Here is a 26,507-nt window from a genome sequence, read left to right as displayed (position 1 = left end):
TAATATTTTAAAATTTTGATTCTAAATTTAGTTCTTGATTGTCGATACAGAAAAGAAGTCAAAGTTGTATTTCGTTATGAATAGCTCTTTCACTTTTATTTAAATTTCTGATTCAAAGTTTAGATATAAAATATATAAATGAAAAGAACTTTTTTTCCAAGAATATATGTCTGCAATAAAAATTTTAGAATATTCAAAAGAGATAGGAATGTTTAGTTGTTTATTATAGCTTTCGTAAAATAGTTTTTCGAAAAAAATAATGAATGTACAATTTTTAGTTCCTTGTAAATAACATTCACAAAAAAGCATTACTCTAAACAAGGAATGCGCATTTTTCATTCTGAAGTGCATTTTATTAGATCATACATAATATATATACATTTAGAATTATTTTCAAAAAAGTATGCAAAAAAGCAGTTATTAAATAGAGGTCGCAAAATAATATTTATTCAAGAAAAAAAAAACTCTCCTGAAGAAATTGGAGTTTTTAAACAATTATGTTTCTCAACTCTTCCATGCTTTCTCCAGCAACAATTCTAGAAGTTCCCAATTTCTTGATATTCTCAAACAGTACTTGATGTTTTCAGTGCATCTTTTCTCAGAAATGATTCGTTAGATTTTGATGAAGCCTTTGCTTTCACCAGCTTAAATAATAATTTACCGCTCTGAGTGTATATACTTTTTAATAAGGATCCGATAAATATAAATAAAGGGTGGTCATTTAGGAATTATTTGTATGTTTCATTAAATCAAGAGCTTCAAACAATTTTTCTTCAGTTTATAGAAATTAAACATGGAACCCATTTCATTGTTTCACTGGAACCACTTAGGTGTAATATCTTACCAAATTTGATGATGAGCAACCCAAAAAGTTTTTGTGAAGGAACACTTTTGCTCCAAGTAAACACCAAATTGATCTTTCATGTGCAATTTAAATGATGTATGAAAGCTCAAAACACTTAAAATTCAAAAAGTGTACATCAAGATCACGCGCTTTCACAACAGACGTTAATATTTCCGAAAAAGTCTGTATTTGTTTTCAACCGCTATCATGTTGCTGAGTGTTTGCGGTTTTCTTCAATGCTGTTTTCCAGCGACAGAAAGTAAAGTTTGCCGTTAAATTATGCATGGATGTTTTATGTTGTATTATGAGGATATTTATATTTTAATTTTACAGTTTCTGTAAACTGTATTAAATAATTTTATAATGTATAATTTTTAGCTGCTTCTACTCTGTTAAGCCTAATTTGAATTAGTCTTAATATTCCCTGGGTGCTACGCGTATGTATGATTTACAAACTAATTTTATTTTACGAATTAGTGAATGTATGCAACTTAAATTATTAATTCTTACTTTTTATGTCTCGCCAAAAAGTAACTTTAATGATTTTTATTTGTCTCATATCTTACTTTGTATTTATAAATTAACCCCCACCATGTTACTGAATAACAAACATGGTGGGGGCTACTTCACAATTGAAAATAAAAATAAAAAATTAAAATAAAAAATAGAAAAAAACTCTTTTTAAACTCAAAGTACTTTTACACATATAATTTTGCTTACCGCAGCTAAAGCTGTGTCACAATAAACGAATGCAACTTGAAGAATTGTTTTTCCAGGAACGGTAACAAATCTTTGTATTCGAGTAACAAAAGGAGACTTTCTGCGATTTTTCTTTTGTTTTGTTAACATTTCATATACTTTTCTAGTTTTTTTTAACTTATTAAAACACAAAAAAAGAAATATGCACGCATTAATAAAAGAAATGATAACATCAATCATTCTTGGGTATTTTGTTCTCAAAACTGTAAAGTATTTTATTTGTCAAACCCTTTTTTTAAGTTTCGAACAAATGATTAATAATTATTCCAATCATTAATTTCGTTCTAGTTTTTTTTTATAAAAACTTGTTTATACAAAAAAAATTAACTTTATCATTTAGAAGACGAAGGATTTTTTAAAAAAATTAAAAGACATTTGAAACAGAGTGGCCATTTATGCCTTTTTAAATTTTTTTATGGAATTGTTATTCATTCCTTAAATGTTGAATTACTTTTATGTTTATGTATATGTATTAATTGAAGAATTTTAATCTATTAAGGATTGTAATTATTTCTCAAATTTAATTACAAAAAAAATAGTAACAGATTTCTCAACAGATGGTGCTAGTAATTTCATTTGGGAAAAGGTGGTAATTGCTTTTAAACGAGTAATAAATGCTGGGTTATTAGATAAACTTTTGGATCACTGCCTTTGTTGCAATATTGGATATTTCGGCTCATTAGTTCAAAAAGTGATGAGAAAAAAGCGAAATTAACATTAATGAGTTAAGAATTTTAAATGTCTCATTTCACATTGTAGATTGTCACCATGTCTTGTGCGACTGTCACCATATCTTGGGGTAAGAAAATCCTGCAAAAAAGTATACTTATTCTGAAAAGTATAATTTTGCTTCTTATTTCGTAACCGTTATTATTTGAATAAATTAATTAGTATATTTAGTGTCTAGCCCTAAGATTTATTCCATTTCATCAAACGAAAGTCCGATTTTGAAATCAAAAGTCATTTAAAGTGTCTCTAACTCCACCAGAGGACGAACAGGTTTTGAGGTTTTCATTCCCACCTTTCGTGGTTGTGATACTTTAAGTTTCGACAGAGTTTTTTTAATTTTTTATTGCTAATCAGAATCGGATATTTATTTCAAGTTAGCTAGGCTATTTTTTATTTTATGTAATTTGTTATTATTTATTTCGTTCCCTTCACCTTGGAGTGAGAACACCTTTCTTGAGAGCTTTAGCACTCCATGCTTATAAATATTAATTCTTTTTTTTATTATTAACTTTTAGGTGGAAAAGTGTTTTGAAAAATCAGCTTTGCTAAAAAAAAAAAAACAATCAGAAAAATTACGTAACTGACTTGAAATAAATATTTATTTCAAATTAGTAATGAAATTTTTTTTATTCCGGTTTTTGTATTTTAGATATGAGCTGTACAAATGCTAAGCATGCTAAGAAAATCAATATCGTAACTGAAATATTAAATTAAATGCTTCCCTTCTGTAAATACAGTTTCTGAGAAGGACTAGGATCATAGTATCGCCTGGGGATAATTAATTAATCTCTTCTATTAAACGTGATTAGGTAAGAGAGTTCATTAGGAACTCAACTTTATTAGTGCTTCGAGTAAGATTCTTATTTTGCTCATTTAGACTTATCAAAAAATAAGTCCTTAAAAGTGATTGCGAGTAATTTGTTATCTATAAATTTATTTGTTTACTAATTTCTTAGCTGTAAAATTAATTACGTGGAAATATTCAAGTTGACTTTTAAAAATATTTTCAGGATATTTGAGTGGAGTAAAGATTAGATTTTTGCTTGAATGTTTAAATCATTCTTCACACTTTTTTTAAAGAAATAATATCTAGGAACTCGTTTACGTAAATGGGTACTTCTAAAAAATTGAGACAAATAATTTTATCTACAGCTATTTGTAGTTTTACTGATAATTACAGTTATATGCACTAAACAAGCTCAACTTGTGCAAAATACTTTTTGATTCAAGAAATATTAATACAGTGCAATTACATTTTTTAATGAATTTCTTAGTTCAGCAGATTATTTCAAACAATAAATTTCCAGCGTTTAGATCATTATGCGATTTGAGTTTTTCTCTCCGCAGTAAAAAAATTCAGATAAAAAGTATCGTTGCTGCTACTTTTAACCCTAAAATCCATTTTTACTGAAACATGTTATGAAAAAAAAATATGTGATGCACCATAATTTTTTCAATAAATATTACATCAAAATCACTGTGACATTCTAATTAAATAAATAATAGTGTAAAAATTACGGTATAATATTTTACCGTAAAAATGGATTTTATGGTAACATGAATGATGCACTCAAAGTGCCGGTACTTAATACCGTGATTTGAACCGGAATTGTTTGCAGCTCATTTTATGCATAAGAAAACGGTATTTCTTGCAAATATGTTGCATAAAAACATAAGAAAATGCATTAAAATGTTTGCAAAATTATTTTAAAGAGGAATAAGCAAGTTCAAAACCTTAATAAAAGTATACTTTCTGTTAAAATTATAGATTCTTGCATTTGTACGTGATTCAAAACATCGGAATATTATTTTTTTTTTCTAAAATTCTTTCCCACAGCAAAATACTGCGTGCTGTTATTTGCTTTGGATATTATCAATTAATCGTCCGAATGATACCTTATTCGTTTATTTTTATTTTAAAACATCTTGTTTTTTTTGTTTACAAACAAACATTATATATATATATATATATATATATATATATATATATATATATATATATATATATATATATATATATATATATATATATATATATATATATATATATATATATATATATATATATATATATATATATATACATACATATGTATCACGTATTTACAGAAAACTTTTGTAATAATTTATGTGGATTATTTTCACTAAAACTGGAATGATTTGTTTCAATTTCTTGAGAATTATCCATGAAAGCACAATGAAACGAAATAATCAAAATATTTTTTCCCATTTCTATTTTAAAGCAAAAATATGTTATTATTTCAAGTATTAAAAAATAATATATTCAATGCTGTCATAATAGATTAAAAGAATCTATCTATCTAAAGGCATATTTTTACCGAACAAACGTGAAATGGTAATGTATTGATTCCTTCTTTTTCTTATCAGTCTTATTCACCTACAATCTTTGCCAGGCATTTACTTTTGTAAATCGCCAATAATTTAACCCGAATCTCATCACTGAAGTGTTTTAGTATTCTTTCGCCTTTCACCATCATACTTTTATTCTTTCTAGACCATTAGATGTTTCGATAAAAAATATGATAAAAATGAAAGATAATTTCTCTTCTTTCATCATCAATAATTCAGAATAATAATTCAAAATGAATAATATTTTTTCTTTCATCTTTTTATTTTGAGGAAACTATAGTGAAGTCTCCTTATAGTGAAATCGATTGGTCTCTGTTGAAAAATTCGCTAGCGAGAAATTTTATTCTACGAAAATTGGAAGTGTGAAAAAATGTTAGTCGGTGTGATAAATTCAAAAGTATATAATTGTGTTTGTTAAAGATAAATAAAGTAATACATAGGAGAAATGTGAAATGATTTATGATTCTTCACATAGAATTTTATTGTTATGTGTTATCGCTAGAAAGCATATTACGAATACTCCAGAAACAGAAACGGGTGAGAGCGAATTGGTTGTGAAGATATTCCAACTTTTAATTACAATTTTCTTAAAAAATGGAGAAAATCAAACAGATAAAGGTTTGAAGTTTAAAAAATGCAGAAAATGTTAAATACTTAGGAAATCCTAAAGAGGAAAAAGTCAAACAGATAAGCATCTGAAAAATTCTAAAAATGTTGAATATTGAAAAGTTAAATATCTGAAAATTTCCAAAAATTATGAAATTGAAATGATAAATTTCTGAAAAACTTCCAAAAATGACGATAAATATGAATATCTGAAAAATTCCAAAAGTAAAATAGTCGAAACATAATCATCTTAAAAAAAGCTGATGAAAATAGAAAAGATAGCGCCTGAAAAATTCCGAAAATGAAGAAAGTTATAAAAATTGGAAAATTCTAAAAACAAAAAAAGGTCAAACATCTGAAAAATTCCAAAAGTAAAAAGGGTCAAAAGGATAAAAATCTGAAAATTTTTAAAATAATTAAGAAATTTAAAAAGATAAGTATCTAGGAAGTTAAATAAAAAGAGGAAAATCGAAAAACATAAATATTTAAACAATTTCGAAAATGGCGAAAATTGAAAATATAAAGATTTAAAAAAATTTTGAAGTGGAAAAAATGGTAAACATCTGAAAAATTCAAAAAGTTATGAGAATCACAAGGAAAAACATCTGAAAAATTCCAAAAAACGTAGAAAATTGAAAAATAAACATCTCTAAAGCTCCAAAAATGACAGAAGTCGAAAGCATAAGCGTCTGAAAAATTCCTAAAATTATATTAGTCAAATAGATAAACATATAGAAAATTTAAAAAATGAAGAAAATAGGAAAAATAAACGTCAAATAAGTTCGACAACTGAGTAATAGGGAAAAAGCAATCACTTCGTTATATAGAGAATATTTTGCATGCTATTTTAAAGTTCCAATGAAAAATTTCTTTATGGGAATAGGAGTCAGGAGTAATAATTATTTCCACTAATCATGATTTTATAAGTTCATAACTCATAAAATGGATGAAATTTTTATCTTCATTTAATACATCGTTTGCAAAAATTCTAACTTTCTTTTATTTTTATTTTTTTTGTCCCAAACATAAAGCTGGAAACAATACCGTTACGCCACACAGATATGATCTATAAAATCAACTATATGGTGCAAAAATATGACTCATATTATATTAAAAATAATTATATATTTAAAATAATCATGATAAATTTAAAATAATCAATAACATATTTAAAATAATATCAAAATATTCAAAATAATGATGACTCGCAAATGATTTAACGACTGTTGGTTTGTATTGCAGCTATGTCCTAACTTCTTTTTAATTTTATTGAGTGTTATTTTTATTTAGTAGGTTAAATTAACTTCAAAAACCCTATATTTTTTTCGTGACTAGGCCATACAATAAGTGATAATTATGGTTATTTTTCAAAGCTTAAAATAAAAAATGAAACACGTAATTCACTTTAGATCTATTTATTGGATTATTAGTTACCAAGAAATAATTTTAATGCTCAACGTAGGTGAATTAAAATATGCTAATTGATTAGAGCAGTTGATATTTTAGGTTACGAAATCAGACACAGAAACATACTTTCTCAGAATAAACAGAACTATTTTTTTTTGTGACAAATTTCGATTCCATACTCTCGGAGAAGGAGGGGGGGAGCCCCCCCCCCCAATTACTTAGTCAGAAGAGTGGTAGAAAGTTTAAGCTCCTGAATACTAATTTATATTTTTGTAGTTCTCCCATGTAGTTTGTAGATCTCTCCTCACCTAATATCACCCATAAATGTGTTTCATGTATTGAACTGGATTTCGGGGAAAGTTTTCTTACCATCAAAAACAAAAATTCTATTGTTAATGACAAATGCTGGAAATCATAAATTTTTAACTTTTACTGACAATTTAATATTGTTACTTATTAATTGTATATTTATCACAATTAATTTTACGTACTCTTTGTTGAAATAAACCATCTCTACTTTATCATGCGTAAAGAGTTTTAATAAATTTTACTATTTGCAATTTCCAGCGTCAGTTTTATTTAGTTTCAACTAGTCATTTGATTGAAAATCAAAATCTCCAAGAATGGAAACATGAGCACCGGAGATTCTTATATTTAATTTACTATGACTAACAGTTATTTATTGTGAAAAGAATAAGCTGTTAATCCAAGGGACTCAGTAAAGAGATCATAAAAAAGTCATTTAATATTGTTGACTTTCTACATCGTAAAGATGTCATAAAATGAACCCTTTTTCATTACTTAGTGAAACATAGTGAAGTGCAAAAAGTTCCAAATAAAACAAAACTTTATTACGGAAAATGTTTTTTCTATGTATATTATAAAACAAAGAGTTAGTCCGTGTATCTGGGGGTGTGTATGCACCATTATTAGGGCAAACAGAACCACTTACGGCTTTGGAATTTGCCTCTATTGTGATCTCTTTTTTTACTTCATTTTTTACAATAACTCTAAAAACATATACAAGATGTCTAGAGTGGACGTTTGCTATTTATGAAGAGTCAATTTAAAAAAGCTAAGTAACGTGGAAATCAGGTAGTGCCATTATTGAAAGGTCACTAATTTTATATTTCCCTAAAGCTTGGCCTTCCAAATCTTCAGATTTAAATTCTTACGATTTCGGTTGTGGGATTCTTATCAAATTTCTCTCTCAACTTAAAACAACTTAGCACGTTAAGTGCGCAACATTTCCGGAATTTCGAGGGGCTGAATAAGCAATTTCAAGAGTTGTGTGAAGTAAGCAACCAAAAGTTTGGATTTTGCCTCCAAGGATATCATTAGCTGAGTAAAGAAATGTTTGTTTGCTCATTTTCCAAAGTGAAAATGGACAAAACAAGTTTCAGTCTACTTTTTATAAATCGATGACCTATTATTTTTAAACAAAGAATTAAGATTTTCCCGCGAAAATTATTCTCTTAAAATAATTGGTAAGCCCATGTTATCACACAAATGCGAAACTTCGATTCAAAATTAGCCTAAAAATTTAGAAAACGGGAGTTAAAATTTTTTTTACTACAACTTTCATTTGTTATGCTGGCTAACATGAATTTTTTGGGCCAACTTGGGCTTACCAATTACTTCAATCTGCAAGCGTTTTGTGGTAAAATTTAAATTTTTGTTTAAAAATAACTTGGTTTTATAAAAGATTGACGAAACTTTCTTAGGGCCATTTTTTTTCTTGTGGAAGAGAGTTTCTTTTAATGGGTTAGCGTTTAAGGCAAAATTCGAACTTGTGGTTGCCAGGCTTCACAAACCTGATTTCACGATGCCGGTGATGGCAGATCAGTCACGAGGAGCATCATATTGAGCATTGTTTTGGTTAACAGGTGATAGCTAAATTATGTATATTATTATTATTTATCTATGTTCATTATAGAACTATATGATATGCAATCTTGTGGTGATTTTTTGAACTAATTTTGCTTGCTACATAAAGTTCTTATCATAATACCAATAGCAAATTTTCATGAAAATCTTATGTATTGTTTTTGATGCAGGTACCATCGAAACGTGGCTAAAATTTTATATGCTGTTCATAACTTTCGTATCTTCATATAGATATTTATACATAATTAAATAATTTCAAATTCAATTTATTACAGCTATTTTTTCAATTAATTTTACCTTACACAAGGAAATTCTTCGTTATTTCTTTTTAAAAAAAGAATGGTAATAAATAATTGAGTGGTATAAATAATTTGAATAATCGTTATAATTATTATTTATTATTTAGTTACGTCAAATGCCCTCAGAATATGTGAAATTACTGAAAGTCATGTTTTAGAACAACATATATAATCATGATTCTTGTGTCCTCAAAACACATAAATAAAATATTATTTTGGATTTTTCAGAATATTTTTCAAGATTGTGTTTGGATCTCAACTTGAAAATTATGTCTCATCTATCCCCGATGCAAAAGAGAGACGAATTTCTCTCTTGCCATTCTTTCTTGCCTTTTTTTTATTTATTTATAACAGTATTACTTTTTTACTATCAAATTATTATTTTTAAGTATCCTAAAACGTTTCAAGATATTATTCTAGAACTCGTAATATTATACCAAAAAAAAAAATTATTAGAAATATTTTAGCCAACAAATGTCTTATCTTTCAGTATTTTCGACTATCTTACGAACATTAACAATACGGAAAAATACATATTCATAGCAATGCAAACAGTAATGTCAGAATGCCACTAAAACAGAAAGAAATAGCATAAATAAAGGAGAAAAGAAGATGCGGATTTTGCTGTCACTATTTCCAGGAATTAGATGTGTGTTCTTGGGATTAGGAAGATTTATTAAGTGATTAATCGATGTCAGGAAAGTGAAAAGGTTAATGTAAGGAATGGTCCACAGAAGATTTCGGAATTATTGTTTGTTCCTGTCTAGGTTAAACGAGTTTGCGGCTATTTAAATTCTAAAAATATGCAAATCTTTGCCAGTGTTTTATTGTAAAAACATAAAAAATGGATTCAAGTGTGTTTTATTGCAGGAAATCATTATTCCATCTGACAAGGAAGTGTTACTCGCAAATCAGAATGAGTTTTTTTTCTTCATATATGGGTCATTCTCACGAAAACTGTCATATTTCAGTTCATAAAATCCCAAAAAAGTAAAGTGAATAAAAAGCTCTGAAACTTTCTATATTAATAGAAATATGTAATGGCATTATAAAGAAAGTATATATCCTATAAATTATACTTAATATTTAAATTAATTAATTTTTTAAATAATTAATTTATAATTATTAATTTATAATAATTAATAATTAATTTAATAAATAAATTAAATAGTTTAATAAATCAATTTATTAATTTATTTTTCAAATTAATTAATAAGTAAATTAATTATTTTCACTATTTAAAAAGTGAGGGACTGACACTAATAGTGAGGGAATGATATTTTATTTTAATACATGTTTTTATCTAAGTTACATCTACCTAAAGTTTGAAAATGATAACAAACTAAGTATATCTAATATTTATTATAATTTAGTCTTATATATTTAATAGTTTTTACAGGTTTGGGAAATAAAATTGACTGGCACAATTGAACAAAAAAAAATTTAATAATATACTCATCTTGAATCATTCCCTCACTTCAGCGTCATTCCCTCACTTTATACACTAGTGAGGGAATGATGAATTCAATAAAATTTAAAAATAACAGTTAGGCTTTATTAATTTCTGAAGTCAATCACATACAATTATATTCATACAAGAAAGCAACATATAATTATCCACTTTTTCGATGAAGTTGTATTTTATTTTACTCTAAAAAACGACATGAGGGAATGACAAATGTAAAAAATTTTACCTGGTTTGATTCATTCAAATTTATTCCACAGCAAAGCTTCTTTAAGTTGAAGATGGAAACATACTGCAATTTTGTTCTATGATGCCAGTTGTTAACTTCTGAAGTTTTTATTAAAATATTTTTATTCTAAGATGATTGCAGGTGATAAGAACATTGTTGTGAGGGAATGACGCGAAACACTGGGGACAAAGTTTAAAATAGTGCTGTGTTAATATTTTTATCAGAAATTAAATTTAAAATTTATTTTCTGAATTCTATATTTCAATATTCTCAAATAAAAAACACAAATTTGTAAAAAAAAAATTTTTTATTTAAGAAACAATTTTTTTCTTTTTTTAAATCAGCAGTGGGGACAAGTGAGGGAATGACATATTGGTATATTTTTATTACATAAAATTAATAAAAAATAAAAATTGATAATTTTATTTTTATTCTTTTGTTAGCTTGCATTCTGATGGACACTTTCCATGAAAATTTTTTTTTCGTAAGTTGTAAAACAAACATAAAATATACTGGGGACATGAAAATGACTGTTTTTGTGAGAATGACCCATATATATAGTTCGTCTTTATTTGGTTACGGAATAATGCACACATAACATTTTGTGCATTTCACTTTCGCTGCGGAAATATTACATACTGAAAATATATTTCTGGGTGATTTTTAAAAAAAAGAATGAGTGATATTTCGCCTAATATGTGGTAATGTATGCAGTTGGAAGATAATAAATATTTAACCATTTCTCGTCTGTGTTTTCATTCAGAAACAAAAAAGCTTTCTGCAGCAGTGGAGTTTATTATTTAAAAAAATAGAATTTTATTCTAACTTTTAAATTTAATCTTTTGAAGGCTTTTAAAAAATGCATATTAAGGATGTCATTCGAAACTATTGCACAAAAAAAATTTTTTTTTTTTTGAAAAATCCAGTTTAAGTGATTTATACTAGAAGCGAAGTTTTAATTTCGAACTTTTTATATCATCTTGCCCTAACACTAGAAAAACTGAAACTTAGTGTATACCTATATTGCCTAAAAGCAGTCAAAATGATTGGATTGTGAGAGAATAACTAAAGTGGAAGGAAATTTGTTCAAAATTAATTTTTATCATTATATTTTATCATTTTATTTTAATTATTATATTTGTTTAAAATTAGTTTATTATTTGTTTAAAATTATTAATTTTAAAATTAATTAATTTTTATATTATTTACAGTTATATAACAAGTTATTAATTAATATTAAAAATAAAAAAAATTATATGTTGTACAAGAAGTCACAAAATTCTAAGAAATTGTGTCATTATATACATCATTGCTTTTCTAATTGAAATTTGTGATAGTTGAAGTCCTAAAGGGAAGAAAGTATCAAGTCACATTGGAAAGCCTTGATACAGTCAGCTGTATCAATAGAATTCAATTAGTTTTTCCAGGTCATTCAATAAGACAGTTTTTTAACGACCTTCGTGTTGTTACGATAATTTCGTAAATTTACAGAATGTTATGCAACACGGGTGGGGTATTTTAGAACTTTACTCTGATTGGCTTAAGATTGTGGGAAAGTATTTTTGACACATTGCACTATACTGCAAAAAATTCCGGATCAAATTACGGTAAAAAGTACCGACACTTAGCGTACTTTTAGCGTAAAATCCATTTTTACCAGAACATGTTACGGAACAAAAAATCTTATATATTGTAATTTATACAGTAATAATTACCGTAAAATCACTGAATCACTCTAATTAAATAAAAATTAGGGTAAAAAGGGATTTTACGGTAAAAAGAATTTAAAAAGGATGTACTCAAATTGCTGGTACTTTCCACCGTAATTTGATCCGGAATTTTTTTACAGTGTAATAAATAAAAAATATGAATCAAAAAGTGAATTTTTTTGAAAAATAAGAAAACATGCATGTTACTCTTGATTTTAAACTATTATGTTAATTGCAAAAAATCAAGACGCAAATATTCAGAGAGAGAGGTAGAGAGAGATTCATTTCTTATAATCAATACTTCTTATTATTAGACAAAACACGGGTTAAGGCATGTTTATTTTCGCTAAGATAAAAAAGTTAATAATGTAACAGCGAAAGTTCAAATTTTTATCTTAAATTATTCCCTATTGAACTCTTTTTTTTTTTCTACTTAAACACAGTACTTTAAATTTGCAGGCATTTTCAAATAACCTTTTGCTTTTCTTGCGCATTTTAAAAGAAACTTTTAAGAGAAAAAATTGTGAGAAAACTTCTGCTTGAAGCAACAATACCGTGCGAAAGGAAAAAAATCAACAAGAAAATTAATTAGTGTCATCTTCATGATTAGTTTATCTTTTTAATTTCTTTTTATCTCTCCTTTTGTTGTTGAACATTACAATAGATGAAGGAAAAAAAACTTCATTTTTGACTAGTTTACCAGTTGAAACTAAAAGTGACTTTACATGCAAAAAACGTGTGAACAAGAGAATATCCTTATAGAAGTTTTCTTTTGTTTAACTTTCCCTTTCAAAAAATAATTTGTAAGATATATTTTTAGTATTGAGTCATTATACAGGTTGTTACGTAATTACCACACTCTCTTTATATTTTTAGAATCTTCGTCAAAAATGAATTCAGAAAACTATACATACTATAGGTTTTAATTAATATCTAACCGAAGAAAATCACATGTGAGGAACATCAAAACCAGTTTGATTACCTGATAAAACTTGGCGGTGATTTTAATTTTAACTTTAAACTCCTTACTGTTGCTTTTTGTAATCACGCTGATTTTGAATTTTTCATTTCCGCCTATTTCAAACTGATTTTATTAGAGCATAATGATGCAGGTGAACCGGGCTCGAATCCCAGCGATTGCTGGTCTGTACGAATTCCATATCCAGCTTGCAATGACCACAGTGCTGACGTAGAAATATCCTCAGTGGTAGACGGATCATGGGTAGAGTCTCCTTTTCGTCAGGTTAACCATAGGAGGTTTTCGAGGTTTTCTTCTCCATGTAATGCAAATTCGGGCTAGTTCCATCAAAAAAAATCTCCACGAAGGCAAATTTCTCCCATTACTTGATCCAGGAGTTCCTTTGTCTTCTAAAGTATATAATTACAAAATCACAAGGCTACGGAGTTGAGCATTAGTAGTCGTAAATCCAAAAAATAGAGTCGGCTGTCCAATGGCGGTTGTAAAATAAAATAAAATTAGATCATAAGGAGTCATGGTGGCTCAGGGGATAGAGCGTTCACTTTCCAATGAGGTGACTCAGGTTTGATCCCAGAGTTAGCTGGATGATTCGAATTTTGTCCCCGACACGCACCGACCACGGTACTGACGTAAAATATCCTCAGTAGACGGATCATGGGTTAAAGTCCCCCTGCCGTCAAGCTAATCGTGGGAGGTTCTCGTTGTCTTCCTCTCCATGTGACGCAAATGCGGGTTAGTTCCATCAAAAAGGCCTGCACGAAGGCTAATTTGTCCCAATGCTTGATCCACAAGTGCCCTTGTCTTCTGGATAGGATTAAAAATTACAAGGTTACGTTGTTGAACATTGATATTCGTAAACTCAGATTAGGGTCTGTTGTTCAACGCCGATCATAAAGAAAATTTTAAAAAAAAGTGATTTCAATAAATTTTGATAGCGTTTTATTTTCTGCATATCAAAATTTAACAAAACTTATTTTCTATGTTTGACAGGAGCACTAAAAATATATATTTAGGGTGACCAATACGGATTACCCAAGAGTTTGTGTTTTCTTCTTTCAATAATAGTTTAAAAAACTAAGAATATATTTGAAAGAAGCAATTTTTATACTTTTTGTTTTAGAAAAATACAACTTACAGTTCTATCCTATTTTTTCTGTGAATTTGATCTGCTATCGGACTCAAAATATATGTTGCTTAGTGACATTTATTCTTAATGCAACGTGTTTTACAGATCCTGGCATTTAAAAAAACATTTTTTATTATCACTCAGCATGTAATGACATAAAAAATGACACTATATTTAACTGCAGTAAAGATGTTGCTCACTCTGCGGTTGGAGATCTGGAGATCATGAGTTCGATCATTCAGCCGACTAAACAACTGGTGTGTATACACAGCAAAGTGCACGTTGAAACTATCGTAGCTGTAAGTCCTCTTGTTGGTAGTAATGAGGAAGAGAACCAGGTGTCAAAATTACGTGGCATGCCACGCATTACCATGCAACATAACGTAGCCATATAGGGCCACGGTAGATACCTAATATATTCCTAATATATGCCACTGTAGATACATAATGACACCTCTTGAAATAAATAATTTCATACTAAAAACTTTTTATTAGTTTCAAATAAACAAAATTTGAATGTGAAATAAGTTTTTGGATAAGGTAAAAATAAAGTTGATCTAAAAAAAAAAGGTGCACCCCTTTTTTTCGTATAATTAAGCGTGACAGTTATTATTTTTTGTCTCTCTCTTTTTATTGATTCAGTATAATTTGAATATTATCTTTATAAAAAAAGCTGTTGAATGAGTTATGTAAAACGCCAAGTTTCGAGTTTAAATTTAACAAAAATAAATACTTGATGAATAATAATTGGTATATAATCTTAAAATAAATAATTGATATATAATAATTGGTACATAATCTTGAAATAAATAATTGATTTTAACTAAATTGAATGCTTTAGTTGAAAAGTAGGACAGCTTCACTTTTCTTTATTTTGAGATACAGAGTATAATGTCTAATTGTCTCCTTTTTAAAATCTATTCTGAAGTCTCGTAGTGGCAAATATTTCTGAGGGAGAACACAAGAAATTCCAAAGTTTTAGGAACTTTTTTTTTCTACAAATAACAATTAGAAAGGGGTATTTCTTAATAAATAATTCTTTTGAATTTACGTTGTTATCTGGAATGGAAAAGGATGAAGTATTTCTTTGAAACGGTAGTACACTCAGAACTTATACTTCTTACCAACTTTTAAAATACCAAATTAAACTTATACCGCAAATAAAGTGAATATTACAATGAATAAAAATTATTATTAATAAAAACTGCAAAACTAAAGAAAAAAGGAGCTGTGTCAAAAAACCATCAAGAGTAATTTCTAACCAAATTCTACCTTCACCACATATCTGCTTGCCAGATTTTTTAAGTCCTTTGTTTTATTTTATTTTATAACCGGTGTTGAACAGTCGGTTCAATTTTCAGTTAACGACTATCATTGTTGAACTCCGTAGATTTGTAATTTTTAGCCCAAAGCAGAAAACAAAGGAACTCATAGATCAAGCATTGGGACAAACTTGCCTTCATGGAGGACTTTTTGACCGAACAATCCCGCATTTGCATTACATGGAGAGGAAAACCACAAGAACCTCCGTGGTTAGCCTGACGGCAGAGGGATCCTAACACATGCTCCGTCTACCACTGAGGATATTTTACGTCAGCACTTTTCTCGGTGCGAGCCGAGAGCAGAATTCGTATCAATTATCCACCGATGGAATTCGAACCTGGGTCACTTAATTGGAAGGCTCTATTCCTTGAGTCACCACGGAGATGTCCTTTGGCAGCAGAAATAATAGAAATAAGGTGAAGATGTATTAATTTTTTTTTAAAAAAAATGCTGTGACCTGCGCAAACAAGAAACTGACTTTTTCTATAAAAAGGATACTATTAAATTAAGAATTTTCATTATTCTTGGTCGTTTCATTGGTGTCAGTTTGATTTATAAGTAAGAAAAGATTCCATCAACAAAATTATTTTATTTTAATATACAGTTTTATTCACTGCATAATTATTATATTGGTCTACTTGTGAATTCTATATAGTAATTTACCTCCTCTTTTCCGAGTTGCTGAAATGAACGATTTTTGAAGAACATAGTATTTTGTAACGAACTATTTGAAAAATAAATATTTAGCTCTAATTGATTTCATTTAAATAAACGATTTATTTAGTTGTCTTAAAGGTTTATTAAGATTTTCAATTACTGTCTTAACACTTTTTATTTCAGGTATTATTTTAATGAAAGAAATTCCGGAAACTAATTTGAATATGAATTTTGAAATAATATTTTCTTTTCTTTTCAGTCAGCGTTCTTTCGAACAGCGAAACAAAGTTTAACCCCTAATGTTTTATGCATATATTTTAACATATGAGATAGCAAAAAAAATGTTATTTCTCTATTTTATATATATTTATATCAGTCATGGTTTATATTGATTGATTATTCAAAACTTGAGAATTCATTTTCGCTGATGAAAAATCTTTTTTGAGAAATTTTTGTCAAACTTAAGCTTTTCAGGTTTTAGTTTCAAAATAAAACATTGTTCTGAAATTTTTGTTTTACTTTTTTTCCATTTATTAGAATATAAAAGTTTCCTTTACAACTTAGAATACCGTTGAAAGTTGAAATTAATTGAAATGGTATGAAAATATTTATCAGTAACTACATAATAGATGAAAATTCAGAAAAATTATAATATAATAATTTATTTGCCAAATAAAATTGAAACAAATATAAATATTTTTATGTGCAATTATATTAGAAATTCTAATAAATGTTCAGGAAATAATATGAGAATCAATAAAATCATATAAATGTTTGATGTGAAAATTGCAATCATGAATGTGCAATAAACTGGTGCAACTTATTGCATTTTTTTAACCAAAAAGTTCAATTTAGTATCCGTATCGCCTCTTGCAGACACATTTTAATTTAGACCAACCTAATTTTTAGAGCTTAATTATATTTTATTTGCTTCGAATCACATTAATTTACTTTATAACAGAATGAACAGTATTTCTGTTAGATATAGATATTGATACATTTTCTAAAAAAAATTTTTGTAAATCAGAGCAAAACTTGGACCAAATTGTGATAGGTTTTGTTTGAATATTTTGATGGAAAAACAAAGATATTTTTTATAATAAAAAATATTAAAAATTTGTCTGACCGAATTTCTCTTAAATTGTAAATTTCTTAACGTTTTTATTCCATATTTCTCTTCAATTTTAAATTTTTTAACGTATATGCAATTTTAATATTAAATCTGTTATAATGTTTAAGCAATGTTAAGTTTATGTAATGTTATAATGTTAATGCTACGTGAATTTTATGATATAAAGTTAACTACGACTATTATAAAGTTATTTATTTAAAAACTATCCCTTATCCTACTCATTTAAAGTATGGATTTGTCTTAAAAACAATATTGTATTATTTTCCAAAAGGTTTATTGAAACAAAATTTTTTTTGCACAACAAAATAAACTGACAGTTTCTTTTAATACATATATACTTTTGAATAATATTCTCTGAAAATAAAATTATTAGGAATGAGGCAATATTATTCAAAATATTGCAAAATTGTGAAATGTAGATCTCATATTTTAATGATTCACAGATAATTTTTTTTCACATGAAAAGTCGTAAAAAATGCTATTTTTTCCTCTCAAAATTTAAAAATAAAAAGTTAAAAACCTTTCTTGAAATCGAAACCTTTTTTAAAATACCCTGACAGTGCTTAAAATGAAACATAACAGTTGGGCAGTAAAAATGTTGAAGCTAAAATTGCTTTCTTAAATGGAATATAGGAGTGCATATCATTTTTCATGAGCTATCTGCGAAAAAAGTAAAATAGCATTTATCCTGGAGGCAGAAGTAAATTTAGTCTATATCGGTGTATTTTTTGTGGGGATTTTTAGAAATGTTTTTTTCCTTATTGTCCATTTTTAAATCTTTCAAAGATTGATTTGATTTTTACAATAGTTATTTTAACGACACATATATTTGTTGCGATATATATGAAAAAAGAAAAGAAAAAGTGTCAAGATTTAAAAAAAAAAGAAAACTAGAAATATCATGTAATTTGAAACCCTTTAAACCTCATGAGACAAATATTATGTTGATGGGAAAATTTCAAAAATTTTATACTTTTTTTAATAGATTATATTTAACCATTTATTTTTATCACTTGGATACTAAACTACGTCAAAACTTTTAATTTATTCAAATAAATTGTTAATATTGTTGGGCTTATGGAAATAGCTAAAACAATCCGGAATCATGACTAAATGATCGTTTTGGTACTGTATCTTCTTCGATGTCAAGACGCATTAAATACATATAAGTTACAACAAGGAAAAAAGGCTATCATTATCCTTGTTTGGTTGAGTTTTGTTGATTTTATGTAAGAATTAGTGGCTGAGAGTTGCATACGATCGCAAAATGTTCAAATTGCTATCATTTAACGCTGTTAGGATAATGTAACAATACTTCTCATTCACTGGTCTAAATTTCTGGGAAGCATTTAATATTTTGAAAATTCTAATAATCAAATTGATGTTTTTTCTAGTATCATATTCCTTCTAAATGCCTGGAGATGTATTTTCTTTAAATATCTACATTTCGCAAACAACTTAGGTTTCCCCCTTATACCCAAATTAATCACGAAACATCGGAATTTTTTTTTTACAATCACGAGAGTGATAATTTAATAAGTAGTGTCACGTTATATCTCGGACACTAGATCTTACAATAAACATTCAGTGAACGATATTTATGGGCAACAATAACATCATGATTCTTATCAAGAACGATTAATATTGAATACCGTAGTATCGCAATAATCATCGAATACAATAATATTGCAATTATTGTTGACAGAAATGGATATCGAATACAATGGAGAAATTTTGCATTTGAAAAAACTCAACAATTCATAATTGGCAAAAAAACTTTATTAAAATGTGCTCTAAAAAGCAAGAGAAAAAAAAAACAAAAAAACGTTTTTCTTTAAAGTTGATCTAATATTTAGTTACATCTGTTGGAGACATCTGTGTTGGCTATTTTACGCAAGCGAGAGAATAATCTAATCATATAGTATGGAGTTGTATTAATAATTACATCAAGGACGTTTAAGAGGATTACATCTATTAGAATTAAGATTTTTACTGTTGAATTATTAAAAAATGAGCCATAATGACATGCTAACAACCTGTAAAATTTTTAGCAAGCTATGGTAATGCTAAATTTTATGGTGCGTGTTGAAAAATGTTTTCAAAAATAGTAATAGATATGATTTGAGAAAAAAAGCTCACACGAAAATGACTTTTCAATCTGTTTTTCAAAAATTTCGAATGCAGATCTAAGGATCCAAAAAGCTTAGGTTGCATTTATCAAAACAATTCACAAAGAAAAATGCCAAATCTAATTTTGATGATTTTTTACACCTTCACAGAAAAGCAAGATTTGTTGTTGAAACAACATTGAAATTCCACACAAATAATGCTGAATAAAAGATTCAAAAATCTTGCTTCAATCGAAGCATTTTGCAAAGAAAAATGCCAAATTCAATTTTGATTATAATCTCCCCTGAAGCATAGAAGAAAAACCCCAATGAACTTATTTTTTCTATTTTTAACCAAATATAAACTGATTTTTCTCAATTATTCAAAAGAAAAGAAAAATTATTTCTCAAAGAAAAATAACTTAAGACCACACTTTCTCTCTCTTCACACAGAAATGCAAATTAATTTTTATTTCAATCTGCTTGAGAAACAAAAGAATTACTGTCATAAATAGGAAAGAAACTTTCTGTTCTGTTTTGAAGTGGAATCTTCATTTAGCTTTTTTTTGTTCCGATAAATTAAAGCTTTTAATTCAATAGAACAAAAGAGTTTTTTCTCAATCCAACGGTAACTGTTATAGCTTTCTTTGTTTTTTATTAGATAACAGCCAAGCCCTTAATTTAAATAAAGTTCATTTGTTTCCCCTAACTATTCGTTAAAATTTTTTGAAAGTTATGGTGTCAATTTTTATGCGGTATAAGAAATAAGATATTTACAATGAATAACAAAATTTTATATTCTTTAAAATTAATATTCATAGAAATCTATGGAAAAAAAACGTTGCTTTTCTGACCATTTAATTTTAAAAACCGGATATTTATTGTAAAAGAAGGAAATTAAAAGTAAATATCACACTGTTAGAATTTTCGTTTCAAAATTATGGTAAAATAGCCAGCTGTATCCAATTAACCGTAAAGTTTACGGTAAAGAACATATTTTACCTTTACGGTTTTGAAACCGTGTACAACTAGTATGGGGGAAAAACCATGAACACAAAACTATACGGTTTTTAACCATTAGGTTTCAAATCCGTAAAAAAAAAATTTAACTGGACATTGGAGACAGTTTAGCAGCTTTATGTTTCTGCCATCTATGCGTGAATGAGAGAATCGTATTTTAATATCCCAGGGTTACAAATTGGGGAGTGCAGGACACTAGAAACTCAAACGTTAAAAAATTTCCACGTGTTCATTTACAGTAATTAACAGGTTAAGCAAAATTATGAAGATAAAATTTTTAATTTTATATCATTGTGTAATTATTGAGTAAGGATGAAAAAAAGCTGTTTATTACTTCTCCTCTCACTCATATCAATAAATAATTTATATTTCATACGGAAAAACTTTATTCAGTCAATATTTTTATACACTCCTCATAACGTTAAGTGTGAATGAGGAACAAAAGTTGCCTCTAAAATGTTTCTCCCCCTGGTATTTCGATTGCTTCAATGTCACCCATTCACTTTAGATGTTATATCGACTCTGTTTCTTCTCAATATGTACCAAATAAAAATGAATATTACATCAACTATATACTCAATGCAGTTTGAAACATAATTACTCTTATCAAATGTAATTTCTATTATCGAATTTATGTATAAAGTAGAACATTCCTTTAACTTTCCCTTTTGGGAGCAGGTGATTTACTATGAGAAAAGGAAATTTATCAGAGACTTTCCCAACAAAAAGAAATATTTTGTTCACCAAGCATTTCGAATGCTTCGAACCCACCCATTCACTTTAGACGTTACACCGACTCCACTTCTTCTCTATGTTTCAAATAAAAATGAATATTACTTCAACTATATATTCTCAATGCATTTAGAAACATAATTACTATTATCAAATGCAATTTCTATTATCGAATCTATAAAAATAAAGTGTTCCTTTTCTTAAAACTTCCCATTTTGAAAGTAGGAGATTTATTGTTAAAATTTAAAAATGTAGCACAAATATCAAAAGAAATTATTATTATCTATTATATGAAAAAAAAAATTTCTTCAATTAGGCATCCGATGCATTTAAAAATGTAATAACTATTATCGGAAGTAATTGCTATTATCTATTTTATAAAAAACGTTCCTTTTCAAGATTTTCCCATTTCACATATAAGAGCTTTATTATGAGAGTAAGAAATTAATCTGAGACTTTCCAAATATACATTAATGTTACTTTAGCTAAACTCTTAATGTATCTAATAATAATTACCATATCAAATGTATAAAATCACTCTGATTTGCTTTCAATTTAAAATATTTTAAGAGAATGAAAGACACTTTTTTGAGGCATTTAAAAAAAATACACGCATTGTTGTAAACTTTTTGTGCTGTTTTTGTTATTAAAATACTTAGTAGGCATAAAAAATGACAACCAAACTTTTATGAATCCTTTTATAATCTATTTCTTCATATAACTTAATAAAGAAAGAGCAATTTTTTAATTTATTTTAAATAAAAATAATCGTTTATGATTTTTCCTCGGCATTAGTTATTAAGTTTAAAATTTAAAAAAAAAATCTCCAATTGTTAAAATAAATATTTTTTCTCAAGATTATTTCTTTAAGAAATATACATATTGAAAAGTTGAAATATATTTTTCACTTTTCTGAAGAGAAACTAAAGTAATGCATCTAATATGCATTTCAAATTTCATGCAGTTATCGCTTTTTTATCCGCGATTGCCTTAAAATTGAAAAATAAATTTATCGTGGACAAAAAGTTCTTGCAACATCATTTGAAGTTTAATAAGGATAAAAGAAGAAAAAAAAATATTATCCTTATCTTACGTGAGGAGAAAACTTATTATTTTTTTCTACAATTTATTTGCCATTTTTACTATTTATTGCTTACATACCATAATAAAGAAAATCAATAGGAAAAATTTTTAAGCATTAAAAAAATCTTCCAGTCCCTGTTTAAAGAATTTAGAAAATCGTTTGAAGAGTAGGATTTCAAATCAATTGAAATACAGCATGCGTCTGTAAAAAAAATGAGTATCAATCATATATTTCCCATCATAACATGTACTTTTTATTATAAATGTGTCTCAATACTTAGCCCATTACTTTATTTCTATATTTATCTCCGAAAACCGTACTGTTTTTACTTCTATTAAAGAGTAATTTCTTTAATTATTTTTTTTCTTCTCTTTTTTTATTCTAAATATTTTGCTATTATCAAACCAAAAAATAACAAGAATCGCTATGCTCAAGGAAACATTATCTGTGTTGGAAAAAGAACGTTTAACTTTACAAGTTTTGGCTTTGTCTATTGAGAAATATGTGTTGAAAAAAAATACCTTTTCATTTGGCCAAATGTGGACATTTTGTTTGGTTACTTGGTTTGCTTTGTTACCATTAAGTTTAACCACTCAACAGTGACATATATTTCAGAAAAATGAACCAAACCTGGAAAATTTTTTTGACTGTTCTTTGTATTATTATAAAAGTTAAAAAATGTTTTTTTATTACAAAAATAAAATTTCAAATGCAATAACTACTGTATTTATAACTTTTACATACACATAACAAAGTAATGGATTACACACACATCTTATTCAATTAGAGCAAATTAAACGAAATTTTGAAGCTAAATGTAATATGACTAGCATAATGTAATATAGAAACACTACAATATGATTTTCAATACATAAATCTTACAAATCTTTTACAGTATGGTATATCCCAAAACCCCCACGCACATTTCCCTCCCTCGACTGAAGTCGAAAAACTAGGACCACTAATGTCATCTATTAGGAAAATAGTGAATTAAGTATCCTAAAGTAAAGAACAAAATAGAGACTTTAATATTTCTCCTGCCCAAAGTCAGTTGGGGAGTCACAAATAATAGTTGCCCGAACTGGATTTGGGCAACACTGGTAAGGGATCAAAGAGTTGATTGAACTTTTAGTATAATTATTTCACATTTACATTCCTCTGTAATCTGAAAAGAAAAATAACTCTATAGCCTGATACATTACATACTTTCAATGTCTAACATAATATTCTCTTGACAGAGGCAGCTTGTGGAGCAGAAACAAAAGCAGAAGAGGCAAATTCCAGGCATGGTACATGCCTCTGATTCCAGACCTCAGACAGCAAGAGCATGGAGGGGGGAAGAAACAAAGCCTCTTATGTCAGGATACAGTGTCAACAAAAACAATCAAGGAGTAGTTCTCTGTAAGTAAAAATATCTTGTCTCTACATGGTGCTTTTAATAAAAGCCTATAATTTCTTTAAAAAAAAACTATGCGCATTAAAAATCACTTATTGATATTTAATAAATCAAAAATAAAATGTTTACAAACTCTGACGAATCGTTATTGAGGTTGGGAAGAGCAGAGAAAAGTTAAAACTATTTAATTGAAGGTTGTTTATTTGTCTACTGGGTATTAAATACAATTGTCTCAAGCCTTAAAGTTTAATTCTCAATTAACGTGTTTTTGGACGATATTAATTCCTTCTTTGGTCTTATTAACTTCAATATAGTTGTTGATCAGATTTTTAAAGCATTTTTGTTCTCTCTTTATTCATTATTAATTCATGACATTTAATAGGTGCACAGTTTTTACGTCATTTTCTAGAAAAATTCTTTTTTGTTTTCTTTCCTTTTTCTTAACCGCCTGCACTGAACTTACCGTTCTTCGCTATGAAAGGTGCCGGAAGTGTTGCTCATTTTGCTTTGCCTGGTAAGCACCTTGTGATCAAAATCACGGAGGTGAGCAACATTACCCTAGTCACACTGTCACAGATACCTGTTTATAGGGTGGGCCACATTCCTATATCACACACAACAGAGGACAACACACAGAGAAAAGTCCATACCTTGAGCGGGATTTGAACCAGTAGCCCCCCTTTAGAAAAATTCTACAAATAAGCATAAGGGTGATCATTTCAGAAAATCCTATATTGTGTTTTAATTAAAGATAGTTTACCATTAAAATATAATCAAATAAGGAAACTGTTCCGAAATTGATCTAAAGAGTGGCATATTACTTTTACTCATTTTAACACTCTAAGAATCAGCCGACTATTATGACGATAGTTTAACACCTGCGAAATAAATAAATATATAAAATGAATACAAATAAGTAGTTGGTTGAGCAATTACTGTTTTAATCTTAGGCAGCATGTTTTCACAAGTCCTTTTATCACGGTTAGCGCTATTTTTTTCCATTCTGTTTGAAGAAGACACGGGAGACCTAGCAACATGACTGCTGGTGTTATTATTCTGGGAGTAACAGGGGTCTAACCCCTAAAATTGCTAGAACGTAAGAAACACACTTTCATCCAAAAATGGTACAGTAAGAGTCGATGTTGAACTTACCAAAATTCGGCCTAATGGTCCCTGTTTATGTCAGGTGACGCACCTCCAGATAATAATTCCACCAATTTTTTTAATTGCTACAATCCGGAAGGAGCTCGTTCTCACGACAGAAGACAAAACCAGATCTTGTCATTCAAACTGGAAAAGGTAAATCTTAATTCATTTCTCCAGAGAACCCATTTCTACTGATTTACGGTTCACTTTTAACGTGCTTTAACACCACATTAAATGAACAGCGTGGTTATGAACCTTATTTTCAAAGGGTTACGACCATAAAATCCAAACAAAACTGGTTTCTTATGAATGATATTTTTTGAAACCACTCTCACGAATGAAGGTGTGGATCATCGGTTGGTAGCGGTTCTTCCAAATTTCTCTGGACATCATACGTCATTCCTTATCTCTGAGTCTCCTAGGACTCGGGGCATATTTTAACAATCATTTCTCACGTTCCACTTTTGAATCACATATGCAATCCTTAGGGGATCCTCAGGGGTATGCTTAGGGAGCCGAATTTTAACAAATTCAGCTCCCTAAATATACCCCTAAAGGATCAGCAGTTTTTGCGATACCTGATGATCACGCCGCTCTCGAAATATAAAATAACTCTGCACTTCGTAGCATCTTATACGCAAGTAATGTCAATGTTGTTTCCTACACGATATTTAACGGTGTTGGACCTGGTGAATATCTGAACCGTAGATATGGGCATTTGCATGGGTGTCCATAAGTTTTCTTCAATCATTAAGCCTAATTTCAATCATTTAGAAAATTTCCAACTAAAATGCATCAACATTAGTATTAATTAAGATAGAAAATGTGTCGATGGGACAAATGGCCGGAGAAAATGAAATTAACCGAAAGTTAAATACCTCGTATCTAATTATCATATTTTATGATTTTTCTTTTAGAACCATTGTCTGATTAACCGTGGAATTTTTTTGTTTATAGTTAATGAGCTCTTAGAATGCTAATCCATTATAAATATTTTTTTAATGTAAAATCATCTTTGCGTGTGAGAAAATACAGTGATTGAAATAGGTTTTCTTTTGTTCCACATCTTAAATTTTAAAAAAATCCACATATTAAATAATATACTTTTGGAAATAGGCTATGATGGACCAATGCAGTATACAATGTCTCCAAGTAATCCAGACGCAATGCCCGCCATTCAAGTTTCATCACAAGTTGCCCAATCAAATACAAATGATGAAAAAGAATCAGCTCCAAAACCGGAAGGTAAGAGTTATATTGCAAAGCTGCCAACTTTTCCAGAGTTCAGGCCAAGATTTTCCTAAATATTTAAAGTATTTATAAGATTTGTGCTTAGAATTTGATTATCAGTATGATAAATTAGATACAAAACTATTTTAACCACTTATTCATTCAAAAAATAAAAGAGTGTTGTTTTAAAGACACTTAAAGTGTACTTAGTTGTTAATAATCTGCAATTTTAATATGATGTCAGGATTGTAGCTCTGATATTATATTGAC

The 26,507-nt window shown here is 28.1% G+C and overlaps 1 protein-coding gene across 3 annotated transcripts in view; it reads left to right on the top strand.

The window, feature by feature from the left end:
* The window catches only part of ktub (Tub domain-containing protein ktub), a 148,962-nt gene that overhangs the window by 92,569 nt on the left and 29,886 nt on the right, over positions 1 to 26,507 (top strand). For all 3 annotated transcript variants that reach the window (XM_043042941.3, XM_043042942.3, XM_043042943.3), the window contains 2 exons: positions 23,704 to 23,866; positions 26,124 to 26,252. In XM_043042941.3, the coding sequence (XP_042898875.2) occupies positions 23,704 to 23,866; positions 26,124 to 26,252 (292 nt within the window). The remainder of the gene's footprint in view (positions 1 to 23,703; positions 23,867 to 26,123; positions 26,253 to 26,507) is intronic.

Source organism: Parasteatoda tepidariorum, chromosome 11 (genome assembly GCF_982258835.1).
Source record: "Parasteatoda tepidariorum strain Cologne lab strain chromosome 11, Ptep-v5.0, whole genome shotgun sequence".
Lineage (NCBI taxonomy): Eukaryota > Metazoa > Arthropoda > Arachnida > Araneae > Theridiidae > Parasteatoda > Parasteatoda tepidariorum.
This window is presented reverse-complemented; position numbering and strand designations above follow the sequence as displayed.